The sequence below is a fragment of the Amphiprion ocellaris genome, chromosome 16 (genome assembly GCF_022539595.1).
Source record: "Amphiprion ocellaris isolate individual 3 ecotype Okinawa chromosome 16, ASM2253959v1, whole genome shotgun sequence".
Taxonomy (NCBI): Eukaryota; Metazoa; Chordata; class Actinopteri; family Pomacentridae; genus Amphiprion; species Amphiprion ocellaris.
In genome coordinates, this window is record NC_072781.1 from 32,146,016 (window position 1) to 32,167,700 (window position 21,685).

The following is a 21,685-nucleotide window of genomic DNA, read 5'->3' on the forward strand; positions in this document are numbered from 1 at the left end:
CAGTGGCGTCGTCTGGCCCCAGTGTCCTACAAGAATATTTATAAATTACAAAACTAATTCAAATATTAATGCAAAAAAAAAAAACCCACTACAAAACTATTTATTTACTTATTTAAATATTACATTTAGGAATTTGACCTTCAACCTGAAACATTTTACACTTCGCCTTGTATATATATATATATATATATATATATATATATATATATATATATATATATATATATATATATATATGTGTGTGTTATTTTGCACTATTTGATTTAAATATTGCATTTAAGAACTTAGTGTTATATGAAACACATATTTACCTGGCTAATTTAATATTAAGATTAAGAACCTACACAACCTTCATTATTATTTTAGTAGTGGTGGTAGTAGTAGTAGTAGTAGTAGTAGTAGTATTGTACAAAGTTATCTGCCTAATTTAAATATTAAATATCCAAATTAAGAAGGTACAATATTGTATATACTAGAACATATGTAAGGCTCTTGGGGTTAAGAATTTGCAGTAAAATTTATTTGACTAATTTAAACATTATTATTATTATTATTATTATTATTATTATTATTCGCAATTTTAATTATTACACACATTTATCTAACTCAATCAATAGATTATTGCTTTTATAATTCTGAGACACAAAATGTGCCCAAAGGTAACAAAGACTGATGTTTTCTGACTGCTTGCTTTGATTCACTTACAGTTCAACATGAGGGTATTTGAGCAAATCACAGTCCACTTTGACTCGCTCTAGTTTCCTATTTTACTGTGAGTTCCTGAACGCCTCACATTGTTGACGCTGCTTCCGACAGTTCATCCATTACTGCGGCTCCAGGCGCTGCGCTTTAAACGTGTTTTCTGTCCTGTTTTAACCTCAGCAGCTGCATTAATGTACCAGTTATGATCTAAAGCAGATTTAAAACAGAGGTTTTTGCAGGATTTCGCTTTAATTGGGTTCATTTAGAGCAGGTAGGTGAACGCAGCAGGGAGAGTATCTGTGACTTGTACACGTTAAACAGCTTCATGCACACTTTTCTATTCAACTTTTCTTTTAGTCCGCAGGTTTGCTGCTAAAAAACCGATATAATATAAATCTACTGTATGTTCTGCACTTGTAAAGTATTGTACGACAAAATAAAGCAATGTAAAATGTTCTGGAAGAGTTAGTTTGGTGTTTTTTGTGGTTGTATATTAGTACAACCTCCCATCACTTTAATTATACCTCTGTTTTAATAAACGTGTAGACAATCTGCTGTAAACATTAAACTTTCTCTTTTTGTTTCAGCCGAGTCCTGCTGTGATGCATTCACTGTCTCAGGAGATCCAGGGATTCTCCAAGCAGCGTCTGAAGAAGCAGAGCACGCGGGTTACCACGGTGACGGGCAGGAAGCTGCTGGAGAGGAGGAGTGATGGAGGAGAAGGAGGAGAAGCGGTGGAGCAGGTGGAGGAGCTGCAGGAGGAAGGAGGAGGATGTGGGTTTGTAGAAGATACCAGCCTGGACCTCCAGGTCGGAGTCGTCAGACCGTTTCTACTGCTGGGTCAGATTACTAGTACTACTGTTTACTACTACTGTTTACTACTACGTACTAGTACTACTGTTTACTACTACTGTTTACTACTACGTACTAGTACTACTGTTTACTACTACTGTTTACTACTACGTACTAGTACTACTGTTTACTACTACGTACTAGTACTACTGTTTACTACTACTGTTTACTACTACGTACTAGTACTACTGTTTACTACTACTGTTTACTACTACGTACTAGTACTACTGTTTACTACTACTGTTTACTACTACGTACTAGTACTACTGTTCACTACTACTGTTTACTACTACGTACTAGTACTACTGTTTACTACTACTGTTTACTACTACGTACTAGTACTACTGTTTACTACTACTGTTTACTACTATGTACTAGTACTACTGTTTACTACTACTGTTTACTACTACGTACTAGTACTACTGTTTACTACTACTGTTTACTACTACGTACTAGTACTACTGTTTACTACTACGTACTAGTACTACTGTTTACTACTACTGTTTACTACTACGTACTAGTACTACTGTTTACTACTACTGTTTACTACTACGTACTAGTACTACTGTTTACTACTACTGTTTACTACTACGTACTAGTACTACTGTTCACTACTACTGTTTACTACTACGTACTAGTACTACTGTTTACTACTACTGTTTACTACTACGTACTAGTACTACTGTTTACTACTACTGTTTACTACTACGTACTAGTACTACTGTTCACTACTACATACTAGTACTACTGTTTACTACTACGGACTATTATTACGGTTTACTACTACAGACTATTACTCACTACTGTTCACTACTACATACTGTTACTACTGTTTACTACTACGTACTAGTACTACTGTTTACTACTACTGTTTACTACTACGTACTAGTACTACTGTTTACTACTACTGTTTACTACTACGTACTAGTACTACTGTTTACTACTACTGTTTACTACTATGTACTAGTACTACTGTTTACTACTACTGTTTACTACTATGTACTAGTACTACTGTTTACTACTACTGTTTACTACTACTGTTTACTACTACTGTTTACTACTACGTACTAGTACTACTGTTTACTACTACTGTTTACTACTACGTACTAGTACTACTGTTTACTATGTTCACTACTACATACTAGTACTACTGTTTACTACTACGTACTAGTACTACTGTTCACTACTACATACTAGTACTACTGTTTACTACTACGGACTATTACTACTGTTTACTACTACGGACTATTACTCACTACTGTTTACTACTACGGACTATTACTCACTACTGTTCACTACTACGTACTAGTACTCACTACTGTTCAGTACTACGGACTACTACTCACTACTGCTGGGTAAGAAGAACTGCTGCTAGTACTACTAGTACTACTATGTACTATTACTCACTACTGTTCACTACTACTACTACTGCATTAACTTATCATTTATCATCATCATTGCTACTACTACTGCAGTAACTATTTTTGCTAGTACTGCTTTTAATACTGCTATGCCCATGTACTGCTAGTGCATCAACAAATAATACTAGTACTGCTTTTACTACTGCAACCATACACTACTACTACTACTGCATTACCTTTACCATTTATCATCACTACTACTACTACTACTGTATCAACTAATATTACTAGTACTTCTTTACTGCTACATCCATCACTACTAATACTACTATTACTACTACTACTGCATACTACTACTACTACTGCTTCAGTATCAGCCGGTATTACTAGTAGAGCTTTTACCACTGTTATGCTCGTCCCTTCTACTATTACTGCATCTATTAATATTACCAGTACTGCTTTTACTACTGCAGTGCCCAGCACTACTACTTCTGCTGCATTACTTAAGATTGCTCCAACTGCTTTTACTGCTACTGTGTCTAATACTACTCCCACTACCACAATGTTTTTACATCTGTAATGTGGTGTTCTCTCCAAAACTAAACCAAATCTGAGCCTAAAATCATGATATATCAAAAATCACATTTGTTTTTATTAATTCACGAAAAATAAACTGTTTGCATTAACTTGATTCTGTAAAAAGCTAAAAATTCTGAGCTTCTTAGTGCAACCGTGAAGCTACTCATGACTCAGCTGAGACCAACAATCACATGACAGAAATTCAGGGAGTTTTCAGATGAACTGCAGGCAGTGTTTACACAGAGCAGATAGGAGACGACTATAGAAACTAGTTTAAAAATAGTTAACTATCTAAAGTATGTACAGACAGCATGTATTTTCACGTTTTGGTAACACTGGTCAACATGTGGGGAAATGTGGCACATGTTAATTCCACTTTGAACATTTTTTATAAAACAAATAATCAAAAAAATTCAACTTTTTCTGTAATTTCTGTCATTCTAACTGCACAAAAGACATTTCTGAGTTTTCTCTCCTTCTTCACGGTTGTTATGCTTTCATAAAGTTGCAGGACTTTACATTGCAATAAAAAAGAATGAGTTTGGAGCAGGGATGTCAAACTCATCTTAGTTTAGGTTCCACATTCAGCCCAGTTTGATCTCCAGTGATCAGTAAAATCAAAGCGTAATAACCTATAAATAACCACAACTCCAAATTCTTCATTTGTTTTAGTGTAAAAAAGTACATTCTAAAAATGTTCACATTTAAGGAATTATCTTTTTACAAACCACCATGAACAACCTGAAATTTCTGGAGACAAATAAGTTCAATTTCAACATCTAAGACAAGCTTCTACAAAGGAATGAAACATTCAGTCATAGGTATCTGGAACTGAACGATATAGTATTTTATGATCAAAACACCACAAGTCAGACAAAAAGACAAAAAAACAACAAAAACAAGACGAAATATTACAAAAATGAGATGCAAAAAGACAAAAAATGAGACAAATGACACAAAACAAAACAAAGACAAAAAATTAGACAAAAAAGTTACAAAGTAACAAAAAAAATGACAAAAGAGAAAAAGAAAACAACAAAAAAATAGACAAACGACACAAGCGAGACAAAAAACATAAATAAAACTGCTCAAAACAACAAATAAAGCAAAACACAAGACGACAAAAATTAGACAAAAAACACAAGCGAGACAAAAAGGAAACACAAAACGACAAAAATGAGAAAAGAAACGACAGAAACGAGACAGACAAAATTCAGACAAAAAGCAACAAAAACAAGAAAACATTACAAAAATGAGACACAAAATGACAAAAGAACAATGAAGAATATATTATTTTACGGCTGCACAGTGGTGTAGTGGTTAGCACTTTCGCCTTGCAGCTAGAAGATCCCTGGTTCGCGTCCCGGCTTTCCCGGGATCTTTCTGCATGGAGTTTGCATGTTCTCCCTGTGCATGCGTGGGTTCTCTCCGGGTACTCCGGCTTCCTCCCACAGTCCAAAAATATGCTGAGGTTAATTGATTATTCTAAATTGCCCGTAGGTGTGAATGTGAGAGTGATTGTTTGTCTCTGTATGTGGCCCTGTGACAGACTGGTGACCTGTCTAGGGTGTCCCCTGCCTTCACCTGAGTCAGCTGGGATAGACTCCAGCCCCCCCCATGACCCTAGTGAGGATTAAGCGGTGTATAGATGATGGATGGATATTATTTTACTTTGTGATCAAAACAACTTGTCATGGTCTAGAAATGATTTTAAATTTATAGTTTTACAAATTTACAATCTGCAGTTAATGTCTTCTGTTATTTTTACACTTTACAAAGTCGTCGTGTGGGCCGGATTGGACCCTCTGGAGGGCCGGTTTAGGCCCACAGGCCGCATGTTGGACACCCCTGGTTTAGAGGGTTAACTAGTACGACTGTAATCACTAGACCTGCTGCTGATCCAATCATCTGTGTAATCATAACAGTAGAAGATCTTTTCTGTGTTGTCCTGAACCAGTGAGTCACTTTAAAACATTTAGTCAGCTCTAGTGTCAGTCTTCAGTCCTCCAATCTGCTCAGCCACCAGATTGTCCCTTAATATTAAATAAATAAACTCCTAATAAATGGATGTCATTAGTTGTGGATTGAGCTTCAGCTGGAGGTCGACGTCCCGACATGTCAGCATGAATCCGTCCTGCTCGTCCTTCAGCTCTGGAGCCGCCGCTGACCTCAGAGCAGCAGAGAATCAGAGGGAGAATCTCCCAGCAGGGATCAATAAAATATTACATCTGTTAGGATCAGCAGAGGTCACTCTCCTCAGAACGCTGCTGCTGCTGTTAGCATCCAACTGCTGCTCATTTCCTCAGGTTCACAACAACTCACACCTTCATTGTAAGGTTCTACACGACACTGGTCTGTTCTCTGAAATACTGCTAGAAGGAGAGACTCACCACTGTAGGAAAAGGTTTTTTGGGGGGTGGGGGAGAGAGGTTATGCCAACCTTTCCTAGCAAGCAGACATGATTTTTGATGAAGATTATTTTTAACATTTCAGAAACAACAAAAAGAAATCAACAACGAAAGAGAACTAGAAAAGCACTCAGAGAGTGCAGTACTCCGTCAAAGCTGCTCAGTTGACGTATCATTTCCGACGGATGAAATCTTTAATAAAAAATGACCTTGAGCTGAGCATAGGCATGTGTTATGCACGTGTACGTTATGTACGGATACCAGATCATGTGACCTAAATATGTAGCAGAAGGCGGGGATTGATGGGACTCAGAAACACCCCCACAATTTAATCAGTTGTTCCTTGAATCATTTCTGATGGATGAGTCCTGATTAGTCCTCAGAGGTGGATTTGTAGTAAGATCACAATCATGTGATCATCAGCAGGCAGCTGACGTAGTGTTTACTTGTTGTCATGGTTACAGTGATGCAGTGCTGCTATCTGGCAATGATATAGAAATCTGAAAACAAATCTCCATTTGTCCAAAATGGTGAGAAATTTGTCCAGAACTTGCTCTAAGAATCCGCTTTTCCTGTTCATAATCTGTCCTAAATGAGTTAAACATCTAGGATGGCTTAGAAGGGTTCCAAAAATGACTGAAAACAATAAAAACATGTCCAAAATGACTCAAATTTGACTCTCTAAATGTTGTCAAAATTTGTCAGAAATGACCCAAAATATGTCCAAAATAACTAGAAATTACTCACATTTGTCCAGAACTTTGTGCAAAAAAATGTCCTTAACTGTTTAAAATCTGTCCAAAATCAGTTAATAGTCTAGGATGGCTGAGAAGGGGTTAAAAATGACTAAAAATGAGTCCAAAATGACTTTAAAATGTCTTCAAACTATTAAAGTTTTCTTGAAAAAAGTAGGAATTATTGACAGTTACAGTTTTATAAACATTCGTGGTCCTCAGTGGCGGACTTGTAATAGGATCACGTGATTACGTAGTGTTCACTTGTTGTCATGGTTACAGTGAAACTATCTTGCAATGACACAGAAATCTTTAACAAATCCATGGATCCAGACTATAAGCTGCATCACTGCCAAAATCTAATCACTTGGTCCTTGAGTCATTTCTGACCTTCCCTGAAAATTTTATCCAAATCCGTTAGTTCTGTATTGCAGTTCAGAAGGTTAAAAATGCTTTATAAATCCTTTATAAATGTTTTATAAATCCTGGAATCTCTCCACAGATCCATCTCTTTACATCTTTTCCTTGGTTCTGATGAGACATATGTGCTGCAGATGGCTCCATTCCAAACCCTCCTTTAGATTTCAGTTTTCCTCTTTGACACCTCGGCTTCATATAAAAGCGGTTTAATGCAAAGAGAGCAAATGTTTTACCTTTGAAGAAGAATCTCCTTCACATCCTCGTCCAGCTCCTCAGCACTGATCTGACAAGCCTTCACTGATTTTCTGCAGCAGGTTTTCTAAATGTTTGTTGTTTTTTTCCTTTTCTTTCCTCCGTTAGTCTTCGACCTTCTTCTCTGCTGCTTCAGTCCAACTTCTGCCATTCTGAAGGTTGTTGTCATGAAAACGTCTTTGCTCGCTAAAACCCTTCCTGGAGACGTAGAGAATATCGAGTGTTTATTTCAGCAGTTTTCTGGTTCTTCTCTACAAATATTCTGATTCTCTTCTGTAGCTGGAAGATGTTTTACTTCTCTTCTGTTTTCCTGCTAGTCGATCATTGCTGCTGATGTCCTGCAGCTTTTACTGTCTGCTGCGAAAATTTAAACCAGTTTTTAACAATGTCGAGTCAGACTCTAGTAGTTTACCAGAAAAAAACTGCACATGTAGATTATTTTCAGTATAACTTAAACACTTTTAGAATCCCTGAAATGTCAGAAAATAGTCAAACACATCTGCCACATTTCCCCACAGAACAAAATGATATTTCAGTTCACCTGTTTTGTTAATGCGACTGTTTGAAACCCAAAAATATTCCATTTAAAATGATAAAAACCAAAAAAAAATTAAAATGTCAATATTCCCATGATAGCACTTTAAAAATATCTGGAAAGCAAAAGTCCCAGGCAAAAACTATTTCAAAAACTGGTGGAAAAAACTGTGAATATATATATATATATATATATATATATATATATATATATGTGTGTATAATGAAAATGGACCAGACTAGCTTTAAAAATCAAAAATTATAAAAGCAGATGCCAGGATAGATAGACTACAGATAGATAGATATAGATTTTGACACATTAGTGATGCTTTGTACACTGATGAAAATATGTTAATTTTGCTTTTTTGTTGTGAAAACATCTGGAATTATAAAACATATCTCTCATTAAACAAACAAATCTATTTTATTTGTTTTATATATATATATATATATATATATATATATATATATATATATATATATATATATATATATATATATATATGTAAATTTTTGTTGTCACTAACTGTATCTAAACTGAGAAATGTATTTACACAATAAAATTTTAATTTAACTGTTTCATCTTTTAATTATAAAGGAAATATTTGTGAAAAATTCCCAAAAGTATATGTTTTTATGTTAGAAAATTTCAAATTTCTTAATAAATATATACATTTTTTACAATTTTTCATACTTGCGGGTTTTTAATGTTTTTTTTACACAAATGTGTAAATTCACATTTTATTTCTGGATTTTTTTTTGTATTTCAGAAATACTGGAAACATCTGTAGCATAAAAAGGACAAATTCTGGAAAATAACTTCACATTTTGGATGCTAAAACCAAACAATGTTGGACATTTTGGTTTGTTGAATGATTTAAATAAAATACTGCTGGTGTTTTCAAGCTGAATTAAAGGCTAAATTTAGCTTCTGTCAGGTGAGAATAACAGAATAGAAGCTGATTAATGCCATTTTTATAGCTGTGCATCACCTTTAATAACTGATATAAGTTCATTACTGTCTGTCTTGTTTCCAGCCTCTCAGGATGCTGCCCACGACGTTGACACCCTGCAGAGATTTAAGGTCAGTCCAGGATCGATGCTGCGTCCTTGTCGTGTTGCCATCTCATGCATGTGCAGCTTCATGAGGCTTCCTGCAGCCGGAGCAGCTTCAGGACTCGTGCAGTGACGGTGGAGCTCAGCAGAGGGAGTCGGTGATTACAGTAGAGGCTCTGCTGCTAGATGCTGCTGCTGCTGCAGGAAGCTGCTGCTGCTGCAGGAAGCTGCTGCTGCTGCAGGAAGCTGCTGCTGCTGCTGGAAGCTGCTGCTGCTGCTGGAAGCTGCTGCTAGATGCTGCTGCTGCTGCAGGAAGCTGCTGCTGCTGCTGGAAGCTGCTGCTGCTGCTGGAAGCTGCTGCTGCTGGAAGCTGCTGCTAGATGCTGCTGCTGCTGGAAGCTGCTGCTAGATGCTGCTGCTGCTGGAAGCTGCTGCTAGATGCTGCTGCTGGAAGCTGCTGCTGCTGCTGCTGCTGGAAGCTGCTGCTGCTGCTGCTGCAGGAAGCTGCTGCTGCTGCTGCTGCAGGAAGCTGCTGCTGTCTGTGCAGCCTCAGGATGATGAATCGGACAGATTAGCAACACATTCAGCTCCAGTTTCTGGGAGGAAACCTCAGCTCCCTAAAACCTGGACCAGGCTGGGTTAGTCTGAACCCAGGAGACTCCACAGATCACCTGAAAACACTAAAAAAAACAAAAAAACGGTGAAGCAGCTGAAGGTGTGTTTATTTGGTAAAAATCTAGTTAAGACCAGCAGAAAACATTCATGCTTGGTTTCTGTGATCCATCCATCCATCCATCCATTATCTATACACCGCTTAATCCTCATTAGGGTCATGGAGGGGCTGGAGTCTATCCCAGCTGACTCAGGTGAAGGCAGGGGACACCCTAGACAGGTCACCAGTCTGTCACAGGGCTACATACAGAGACAAACAATCACTCTCACATTCACACCTACGGGCAATTTTAGAATAATCAATTAACCTCAGCATATTTTTGGACTGTGGGAGGAAGCCGGAGTACCCGGAGAGAACCCACGCATGCACAGGGAGAACATGCAAACTCCATGCAGAAAGATCCCGGGAAAGCCGGGACGTGAACCAGGGATCTTCTTGCTGCAAGGCGAAAGTGCTAACCACTACTCCACTGTGCAGCCCTTTCTGTGATCCTGATTCTAATATTAGTTTAGTTTCTGACTGACTGCGTCGATGTTTTCAAGGTTTCTGCCTCCAGAAATACTCATATAAATGACAAAAATCCATTAGAATCAATTAAAACAGCTGAAATATATACATTAAAACAGCCAATAAAACTAAGTCCAGTTCATAAATAGCATCTGTAGTCTGCAGTTACACGTCTTTTAATCAGATAATTGTCTTTTAATTCAACATGTCAACCACAAATACGTTTTTTTTTTTTTAAATTATGATTTATAAATAATTAATATTTATTTCATAGTTCGATTGGCAGGAAAGGATCAGAAACAAGTTAATATATCAGAGTATTGCAGCTTTTTTGGCGATTTTCTTCTTTATTTGTTGTATTTTTAGCATCTAGCCACTAACAACACATGAAAATGAGCTTTTTGTGGTAAGTTTGGTTCATTTAAATTTCCCATATCAAGACAATTTTTTTTTAGTAAATTATGGAAAGAACATATTTTTAAATGTTCAGCTCAAAACAACACAAAAATGGTTAATTTCTCCATAACTATTTAACTCCTGGTTTAGTTGTAAATGAGCTGTTTCAGTATCTGTAGCTTTAAATGTAGCTGAGCTGCTGCTGTATTTTGAACATATTTTGATAAATTTTGGATGAGTTTTGAGTAATTTCGGACAATTTTAAGTGTTTTTGGACATTTTTCGGTTAATTTTGTTTGAGTGTTTTATCATTTTGGCCAAATTCTAAGGTATTTTGGACATATTTTGATTAATTTTGGACAATTTTTGAGTCATTTTGAACACACATTAATTAGTTTTAGATGATAGTTCAGTCATTTTGGATGTATTTTGAAGACACTGATTATTTTTGGCAATGTTTTTATGTCATTTTGGACAATTTTTAAGTCTTTTTGGACACATTCTAAGGTATTATGGTTAATTTTGGACGAGATTTTTGTAATTTTGAACACATTAATTAGTTTTGGAAGAGAGTTGAGTAATTTTTGGACAATTTCTGAGTAATTTTGAACATACTTTGATTAGTGTTGGGCATGTTTCAAGTCGTTTTGGGCAATTTTTCAGTCTTTTTGGGCACATTTCAGTTAATTTTGTGTGAGTGTTTAGTCATTTTGGCCAAATTCTAAGGTATTTCGAACATGTTTTGATTAATTTAGGATGAGTTTTGAGTTGTTTTTTTTTAGCACACTGATTATTTTGGGGCATGTTTTGAGCCATTTTGGACACAGTTTGAATCATTTTGAACACACATTGATGTGCTTTGGACAAGATTTGAGTAACTTTAGACAATTTTTGAGTAATTTTGAAGACACTTTGATAGTTTTGGGCATGTTTCAAGTAATTCTGGGCAATTTTTGAGTAATCTTGAACACAGTTTGATTATTTTGGGGCATCTTTTGAGTCTTTTTGGACAATTTTCCCCAACTTTTTGGACAAGATTGAATTTGCAAAGACTCGTAGAAGCTGTAGAAAGTAAATAAACCTGGTGGACTGAGAGGCAGCTGCTCATTCTGATTGGTTCATCTGGAAACGGTGAGGGGGCGGGGCTACACAGAGCTGGATGGTTATTGGTTCTTCTGTTTCTATGTAGGAACTGAATAAAAGTCTGGACATGTAGCTGTGGGGGTTGGAGAAATTACACTTCCAAGTTATTATTGCAAACAAAACACGCAATAAAAATGGATTTCCACTATTTGGGAGCTTGAAAAGCAGCGAGTTAATAGGTTTTCTCTTGTTGTCTGCTGTAAAAAAGCAACGTGCAGGTTTATTTTTGTCGGATAAAGCACCAGGACAGGAGGAAACGGTGCACTTGCCGGCACTATTTCCATGTGAGAATTAAAATGCTGCTGCAGTGTTTGGATGGTTTTCAGTGCAGCTCTGTGGCACTAAAAGAACAAACTATCAGTTAACGGGATCAATTTCTTGTTTGTTTCGGTCCTTAATGGGGTTTGTTGTCGATAATAAAAATATAGTGCAGCGAGTGCCTGGCTTGGCATGAGGACGAGGATGTTAGAGGAAACCGGCAGCTTGACAGCAGAACACATTAGAGCAACGCTGAGATGTAACAGAGCAGAGAGTTGGGCCCTCTGAGATAAGCTAAATTTAAGCAAGAGTAGACAGATACTGCAAAATGAATCGCTGCCATCTGTCTTCCCTCTCTGCTCGCCGCTCTTCGTCTTCCTCCCTCAGTCACATCCAGGCGCTGTCAGGTCATCAGTATGGCCAACAGGATGTCTCTCCCAAGCAGAAAGATCCTTCCAGAGTGAGTTCATGCTCAGGTTTCGTCCTCTGAAGGTGTCTCTCGTCCCATCAGGTGTCCCATGTGCTGAACGTGGCCTACGGAGTCTCCAACCTGCTCCCAGATCAGCTGGTCTACAAGACGCTGCAGATCCTCGACCTCCCCGACACCGACATCACCTCGTATCTGGACGAGTGCAGCTCCTTCATAGATCAGGCCAGAGATCAGGTAAAACACACCTGATTAGCAAGAAATCATCCACTTCTACACTCTGATGACAGATGGAGATGAAGATTTAACCCTCTGAACCCCAAAATGGCATCTTATCTTTGGAAAAATCACAGAAATGACACCATTTATCAGCCAGAAACTGTAGAAACACCATGAATTGTTGGATTTTCAGTTTTCCGATGGTCCCCAAACTACTCATCTGAGTGTTCTGTTGGAAAACGGAACTGAATCTGAGCTCAAAGTTGCAGTATTTGATCAAAATCGCTTTATTCTACATGTATTTAAAAAATTTGCCAAAAATACAGCATTTGCTTGAACCACATTTCGTAAAAAAAGGAAAAAATTCTGTGCTCATTGGTGCAACTGTGAACCAATCAGAAACTTACCTGTTATCAACAATCGTGGCAAAAATTCTGAGACTTTTTCAACAAACACATGATGCCAGCTTGAAAACGGGACAAAATCTGAGCTTAAGATCGCGATAGTTCATCAAGTCATTAGGGTCTACGCTGTTATCAACAGTCATATCACAAAAATTACGGGATTTTTTGGCTAATCATGTGATTCCATCTAGAAAATGAACCAAATCTAAACTTGAAATCGCAATATTTCATCAAAATCACCAAATTCTAGATATCTCGTTTGATTGTTTATAAATTTGCCCATAACAAACATTTGCTACAACCAGATTCTGCAAAAAATTAAAAATAAAATTAAAATTAAAAAATTGCCAAAAAACAAACAATTCGCTTGAACCACATTTTGTGAAAAAAATTAAAATTCTGTGCTAATCGGTGCAACTGTGAAGCTAGTAGGAGCCTAGCAGGACTTTTCGGCTAATCGCGTGATTCCATTTGGAAAATCAACCAAATCTACGCCAAAAATCGCAATATTTGATCAAAATCACTTTATTCTACATGTCTAGTTTAAAAATTCATCAGAAATAAACCGTATCTTCTAACTAAATTCTGTACAAAACTAAAAATTCTGCAATCATCCATGCAACTATGAAGCCATAAGGGACTCATCTAATGTCAACAGTCGTGACAAAAATTCTTAGACCTTTCAGCTAATCGTGTGACTCCATCTAGAAAATTGGCTAAACCTAAGCTTAAAATTGGGATATTTAATCAGAATCACTTTATTCTACATGTCTTGTTTTGAAATTCACCAAAAATTAACAGTGTGTTCTTACTACATTCTGTAAAAAACTAAAAATTCTGTGCTTATTGGTGCAACTATGAAACCATTGGTAACTTACCTGTTATCAACAGTCACTTGACAAAAATTTGGGGAATTTTTGACCCACCATTCTATCTAGAAAATGACCAAAATCTAAGTTTAAAGTCGCAATATTTCATCAAAACCACTTTATTCTACATGTGTCATTTAAGAATTTGCCAAAAATCAAACAATTCGCTTGAACCACATTTTGTGAAAAAAATTAAAATCCTGTGCTAATCGGTGCAACTGTGAAGCTGGTAGGAGCCTAGCAGGACTTTTCAGCTCATATCAATACGACAAAAATCAGACAAAATATTACAAAAATGAGACACCAAATGACAAAAGTGAGATATAAAATGGCAAAAATGAGACAAAACACGAAACAAAACAAAACAAAACAGACAAAAAATTTGATAAAAATGTTACAAAGTGACAAAAAAAGACACGAAACGTCAAAAACAAGACAAAAAATGACGAAAGGGAGAAACAAAATGACAAAAAAGTTGACAAACATCACAAGCGGAAAAAAAACACAAAACGACAAAAACCATACACAAAACAACACATAAAACAAAACACATAATGACAAAAACGAGAAACAAAATGACAAAACATGAGACAAACGACAAAAGTCAGACAAAAAAAGACAAAAAAAACAACAAAAACAAGACAAAACATTCCAAAAAAAAAGAGACACAAAATGACAAAAAAAACAATGAACAATCTAGTATTTGACTTTATGATCAAAACAGCTTGTCATGGTCTAGAAATTATTTTAAATTTGTGGTTTTACTAATTTACAATCTGCAGTTAATGTCTTCTCTGGAATTTTTACAATTTACAAAGTTGGGCTGGATTGGACCCTCTGGAGGACCACTTCTGGCCCAGGGGCCGCATGTTTGACACCCCTGCTGTATAATATCTTACTAACTGTGTTTGCATCACTATTATATATATTAATCTGTAGGTGACTGCACTAAAACTGCAGTATTTCCTTGTAGCAGCAGTGGTGATGCCTAAATAGCTTCATGTACTTGATAAATATCCTGAGTCATCCTGTACTAAAGCAGATCCTCGCTGGCAGCTCAGAGACTCACATCAGTTTCATGGTCGTCCCTGATAAAAACCAGAGAACATCAACTCTATTAAAACACTTCTGCTTCCCCTGAGGAGCTGGAGGCAGCCTGAAAATGCCTCCTTTCATATCTGCCGGCTAATCTAACATGTCAGTATGCACACGCAGCTATCTGCTAGCTCACCGCCACGCATTCACTGGAATCTGCAGCTAACTCAGCACTAAGGTGGTCCGATTACCTGCTGAGGCACCGAGCCGGGGTCATTCCACGAGCACCGTCAGAGTATTCCCTCACTTTCACCCCCAATGGGATGATTTTAACCAGATTAGTTCAGCCTTTATGTTCAGTAGTACACCAGCAGACTGACTCTGAAGCTTCTAGCTCCTTCACAGGAGTCATAGGTGTCTTGGTGGCCTCCCTCACTAGTCTTTTTCTAGTAACTCCTCTAGAGGAGTCATAGGAGTCTTGGTGACCTCCCTCACTAGTCTTTTTCTTGGAGCTCCCTCAGAGGAGTCATCGCTGTCTTTATGGCCTCCCTCACTCATCTTTTCTAGTGACTCCATGTGAGCATCTATGAGTTTTCCACCATCACATTGACGACATTTTCACTTATTAGCTGTTTGAGGGTTTAGACTTTGGGATTCGCCTTAAATTTACTTGTTTTTAAATATTTTTTCCAGTTTTAATTAAAGTCCCTTTAATTAAGAAGACTGCTCTCCGTTAATCTGACGGCATCTGAATGTGTCGACTTCACGCCTTAATGAGCTCCCCGCTCACTCCTCTGTTAACAGGGCGACAGCAATCTCACCAGGTTCCACCAACAACATTTTACTTTCAACAAGGCGCAGATCTGAGCTGCATTAACAGATGCAGGATGAACAGACAACATCCTCCAAGTCGTGGGAAGTGATTTGGGGAATGATTTTCCCCATTTCAGAACCAGTATTGGTCCAGAAACATCACAGAGCAGAAGACACAGTTAGAAAACTACAAAACACCTCTCTCATGTACTTTCCTCTGCTTTTTTACATCTTTTACAAACTGAAATATTAATAAAAGTCTATGAAGACAGAGTCTGTAACACATCAGATTAATGAGACTCACCAGTAATGATGTAATCCAGGATTTGGACTTTAGTTTGTTGCTTCCAGCTGTTTGTAGGAACATGGTGGTGGCAGTATCATCATGTGAAACTTCACTTCAAGATCCCGCCACCACCATGCTTCACTTCATGATGCTGCCACATCCATGCTTCACATCATGATGCTGCCACCACCGTGCTTAACATCATGATGCTGCCACCACCGTGCTTCATGTCATGATGCTGCCACCACCGTGCTTCACATCATGACGCTGCCACCACCGTGCTTCACATCATGATGCTGCCACCAACATGCTTCATGTCATGATGCCGCCACCACCATGCTTCACATCATGATGCTGCCACCACCATGCTTCATGTCATGATGCTGCCACCACCATGCTTCACATCATGTTGCTGCCACCACCATGCTTCACATCATGACGCTGCCACCACCATGCCTCACTTCATGATGCTGCCACCACCATGCTTCATGTCATGATGCTGCCACCACCATGCCTCACTTCATGATGCTGCCACCACCATGCTTCATGTCATGATGCTGCCACCACCATGCTTCACATCATGACACTGCCACCACCATGCCTCACTTCATGATGCTGCCACCACCATGCCTCACTTCATGATGCTGCCACCACCATGCTTCATGTCATGATGCTGCCACCACCATGCCTCACTTCATGATGCTGCCACCACCATGCTTCACATCATGATGCTGCCACCACCATGCTTCATGTCATGATGCTGCCACCACCATGCTTCACATCACGATGTCGCCACCACAGTGCTTCACATCATGCTGCTACCATTAAGGGATGGGGGATTTAAATTGGCTCGCTGTAACTGACGTGTTATCTGTGCTTTTCTTTTTAAAGTAGAGCCCAATCAGGCAGCTCCTCCGGGTGAAATAGAGTCTAATGAAGAACAAACACAGGATGGAATCAGGCTTTTATCAGCTTCTATCAATCAGAAAAGTTGCTCTGCTCTTTTATAATATCTGTGCTGCAGTCGGGATAGTTACATATCAGTTCTTGTTTTCCTTCCTTTTGGAGAAAAAAAAAGAAGTACAGAAAAATTCTGCAGACTGAAAATTGCCTGAGCAAGATAATCCATCACAGCAAACACAGAGACTTAATTTGGTTTTGTCAGAGTTTCTTGTTTTGCTGTTATTTCATTGCGCTCGAGTTGAGTGTTTTCATATCAGTGCTCACATCGCATTATGTTGTGCTTACGGTCAATCTCCTGACACTGACACACACACACACACACACACACACACACACACACACACACACACACACACACACACACACACACACACACACACACACACACGCAAAAACACACAATAACACAGGGTTGTATGGCTATCTTTGTGAGGACATTAAAATAATTCCCAAAGTCTCTAACCTTATAGATAGATAGATAGATAGATAGACTATAGAGTCCTTGGAAGTTTTTGTTGCTTTTCACCTTTGAATTGTCAATTTAATCACAAGAATTTACCCCCAAAAAGATTTTCATGTCAGAGTGAACGCAGATTTCTACAAAGTAACGTCAGTTAATTAAAAATGTAACAACACCTATGACTCCTCTGAAGGAGTTACAAGAAGGAGACAAGAGAGGGAGGCCACTGAAGCATGGTGGTGGCAGCATCATGATCACTCCTTCAGAGGAGTCATAGGTGTCTTGGTGGCCTTCCTCAATCGTCTCTTTCTAGTCACTCCTTCTGAGGAGTCATAAGTTTCTCCAAAAGGAAGGAAAACAGGAGCTGATATGTAACTATCCCGACTGCAGCACAGATATTATAAAAGAGCAGAGCAACGTTTCTGATTGATAGAAGCTGATAAAAGCCTGATTCCATCCTGTGTTTGTTCTTCATTAGATTCTATTTCACCCGGAGGAGCTGCCTGACTGGGCTCTACTTTAAAAAGAAAAGCACAGATAACATGTCAGTTACAGCGAGCCAATTTAAATCTCCCGTCCCTCAATGGGTATTGATTGACGTGGAAAATCAGAAATGTGCTTACGGTTTCAGTTCCGCTCCACGTTCAATAAAAGAGACGAATGTGTCGATGCAGAGCCGAGCACGCATTGTCTAAAGATGTGGCTGGAATTTTAAAAATGTATTTTCAGCCAGACACTCAAGGCGGTAAAATAATTACATCAACATTAATATTAATCATATTGCAAATTTTGACATACTCTCTCACAGCCGCAGATTTATTCCGTCTCAACTTGCTCTACATGCTCGGTCTTTCAGAGGAAAATCTGAAGTACCACGAACAAAATGCAGAGAAACGAGTTCTGGAGCTGCGGCAAACACAACCTTCATTTATTAGAGCATGTTAGCAAGTTTGAAATGTCACAGAAACATATTTATTCATTTAAAATCAGTTGCATCTGTTCCGATGTAATGAAACTTCTCTCACAATACGACTGAGGTCATTGTTGGTATAATTACATGGTTTTCTATTAACCCTCATCTACCAGCTAATCATCTGTAATGAGACGTTTCACTGGGAAACAGGAAGAAATCGAAACTGTAAACTGTGATATCTCATGGAAAATTCCTTTATTCTAAAAGGCTCGTTCAAAAATACGCCAAAAATCAACCGTTTGCAGTAACCAGATTCTGTACAAAATGAAAAACTCTGGACTCCTTAACACAACTGTGAAGGCTTTAGTGTCTCAGCTGCGACCAACAGTTATGTAAAAACAATTCAGAAACTTTTTGGCTGAACTGCAGGCAGTGTTTACACAACACTGTATGGCAACTAATTTAAAAAATGTAAGTAGTAAAATATAAAAATTCAGCTTATTTCATCAAAATCACATTCTAGATGTCTCATTCAAAAATGGGTGAAAAAACAACCGTTTGCAGTAACCAGATTCTGTAAAAAGCAAAAAATTCTGGACTCCTTAACACAACTGGAAAGCCTTTATTGAATCACCTGCGACAAACAGTCATGTGACTAAAATTCTGAGATTTTTCAGCTGAACTACAGGCTGTGTTTACACAACACTGTATGGCAACCAATTTAAAAATCTAAGTAGTAAAACATATAAAGTATGTAGAGTCTCTATTTTTTTCCCCAATATTGGTAACACCTTTGAGAATTTCAAAAAATGTTGGTTTCTTTGGTTTTGTTGGTAAAATGAACCAACTCTAAGCTTAAAATAATGATATATCATCAAAATCACCTAATTGTAGATGTCTCATTTGAAAATTCACCAAAAATTCAGGAACGTTTTGGTTGAACTGCAGGCAGTGCTTACACAACATATTGGTAACACGTATAATCACTTGGAAAAACGCTGGACTTGTCTTTGCACTTTTTTCTCCTTGTTTTCTTTTTCCACTTTGACCATTTAAACATATCTAGATTGTAATTAAATGATTATTCTTCTCGTTTTCTTGTCTTGTTCTTACGTTTCTTTCCTGTAGGACGGCGTGGTTCTGGTCCACTGTAACGCTGGCGTGTCTCGTTCTTCCTCCATCGTGATTGGATACCTGATGCTAAGGGAGGAGCTTTCCTTTGATGATGCATACGACCAGGTGAAGCAGGCGAGGCCGTCGATTCGTCCAAACCCTGGATTCTACCAACAGCTACAGAACTACAAACATTAAAGGACTACAAACCATTTTTTGTTAACCTTAACTACAAACAAGCCAACACATAAATCTGAATATCCAACCGAATGGTACAGAGATTTACGGTTAAATAATGTTCATTAAAGAACTGTATGTAAGATGGTAATACTGTTTACATGTACACTGTAATAAATTACTGTAAAACTGTATGAGTAGTGTTCTGTTTTTCCAAAATACAGTAAAAAACTATAAATCTGAAGCTTTCCTTGTAATCAAAGAAAAATTAATAACTGTAAACAGCGGGCTGCTCATAAAACTGACTGTGAACTGGAAAATTTGACCAAAAAAAGACATAAATCAGACATAAAATGTCACAAACCAGACACACATACAGTCAACATGACAAAAACTGGACATAAAACAACAGAAAGGAGAGAAATCGGACCCAAAGAGACACTAAATCACAAAAACAAAACTCAAAACATCACAAAATGACATAAATGAGACACTAAATAATGCGAGTCACAAAACAACTGCTCATAAAACTGACTGTCAACTGGAAAATTGGACAAAATTTGACAAAAATCAGACACAAAATGTCACAAATGAGACACAAAAAAGACACAGAATGATGAAAATGAGACATAAAATGCAGAAATAAGACAAAACTATCCAAAAGACATAAATGAGACACAAAACGATGCAAATCAGACATAAAATTACAAAAACGACACTCAGATCAACACAAAAGAGAGTCACAAAACTGAAAGAAGGCAAAACTGTCCAAAAGAGACATGAAACAACATAAATGGGACATAAAGGAAAAATAACACACAAAATACCACAAACTAGACACAAAACAAGACAAAAAAACAGGCAGAAAACAACACAAATGAGACACAATATATAATATATGGCACAAAACAACAAAATGAGACTCAAAATGTCAGAAATGAAACATAACTGTCCCAGAGAGACATAAAACAACATAAATGAGACACAAATTAGATACAAAATCACAAAAACAACACTCAAAACAACACAGAGGACACAAAATGACATAAATGCGATACTAAATAAGGCAAAATGAGAGACACAAAACAAGCAAAAGTGTCTAAAAGAGACATGAGACAACATAAAGGGGACATAAAGGAAAAATAAGACAAAATACCACAAACTAGACAAAAAAACAACACAAAACGAGACACAGAACAACACAAAATGACACAAAACAACACACAATGTCAGAAATGAGACAAAACTATCCGAAAGAGACCTAAAATAACATAAATGACACACAAAACAATGCAAATTAGACACAAAATCACAAAAACGAGACTCAAAACTACACAAAAAAAAAGCCTAGAGGATGCAAAACTGTCCAAAGGAGACCTGAAACAACATAAAGGGGACATGAAGGAAAAATAAGACACAAAACAACGCAAACTAGACAAAAAACAAAAAAATAGACACAAAAAAACACAAAACACAAAACAAAAATCTGTCAGTCGATAATATAATCTGAACGTCAATGTACAGATTTCTATGTGTAATGTATCACAAATATGCAACTAATAGTAATTTAAACTAAATATTTAAAAAAATAACAGAAATATATTTAAAAGATGGTAAACTGAATGTAAATTTAAATTTTCTTATTTTTTAAAGTAAATTGATTTTTGTAGTTTTTTAAACTTCAACTGTATTTTAATAATTTTTACTCTGAAAAATTGAAATTTTGTCATGAAACGATGGATTCTTGTAAAGTAAAAGTACATATTTTGTACTTTCACAGCAGATTTGTTGTTCTACAGACGCCACAACATAAAAAACAGCAAAAACCTTCATTTATTTACAGTAAAAGTCAGAAAAAGCACATCTTACACAGAGTAAGGCTAAAATGTTGTTTGAAAGTGGATCATTCTACCATTTCTAAACGTCTAAACTTCAGCATCATTCCTCTAAAATGCAGCTGTTAACTGTAAAACTGTGTTTTTCCGACAGATTTGATCTTTCCCGAGTTATTCTGCTCTCTGTATAGATTCTCTGCTCATTAACCGACGCAGCACTTTTTCCTGAGGTGCAGCTTGATTCCTACAAACAGGTACGCCATCAATTCTGCTGATTAGCCTCACCGCCGCCGTCT

At 37.3% G+C, this 21,685-nt stretch overlaps 1 protein-coding gene across 2 annotated transcripts; it reads left to right on the forward strand.

Moving 5' to 3' along the window:
* The first annotated feature begins 802 nt into the window (after positions 1 to 802).
* Positions 803 to 19,748, forward strand: LOC111585135 (dual specificity protein phosphatase 19-like). Of its 2 annotated transcripts, none has more exons than XM_023294529.3 (5): positions 803 to 973; positions 1,290 to 1,542; positions 8,880 to 8,926; positions 12,387 to 12,539; positions 19,393 to 19,748. In XM_023294529.3, exons 2-5 carry the CDS (start codon positions 1,305 to 1,307, stop codon positions 19,573 to 19,575), a joined length of 621 nt encoding a protein of 206 aa, XP_023150297.1. In that variant the 5' UTR covers positions 803 to 973; positions 1,290 to 1,304; the 3' UTR covers positions 19,576 to 19,748. The 2 variants fall into 2 exon arrangements, with proteins under 2 accessions (XP_023150297.1, XP_054874247.1); XM_055018272.1 differs by having other exon boundaries at positions 1,290 to 1,476.
* The last annotated feature ends 1,937 nt before the right edge of the window (positions 19,749 to 21,685 follow it).

Bases quoted from the DNA above. Each gene is read 5' to 3' on its own strand.
- LOC111585135 (XM_023294529.3), top strand. From the start codon at position 1,305: ATGCATTCACTGTCTCAGGAGATCCAGGGATTCTCCAAGCAGCGTCTG. The intron at 1,543-8,879 runs GTCAGATTACTA...TCTTGTTTCCAG, and splicing joins CAGACCGTTTCTACTGCTGG to CCTCTCAGGATGCTGCCCAC. The intron at 8,927-12,386 runs GTCAGTCCAGGA...TCGTCCCATCAG, and splicing joins ACACCCTGCAGAGATTTAAG to GTGTCCCATGTGCTGAACGT.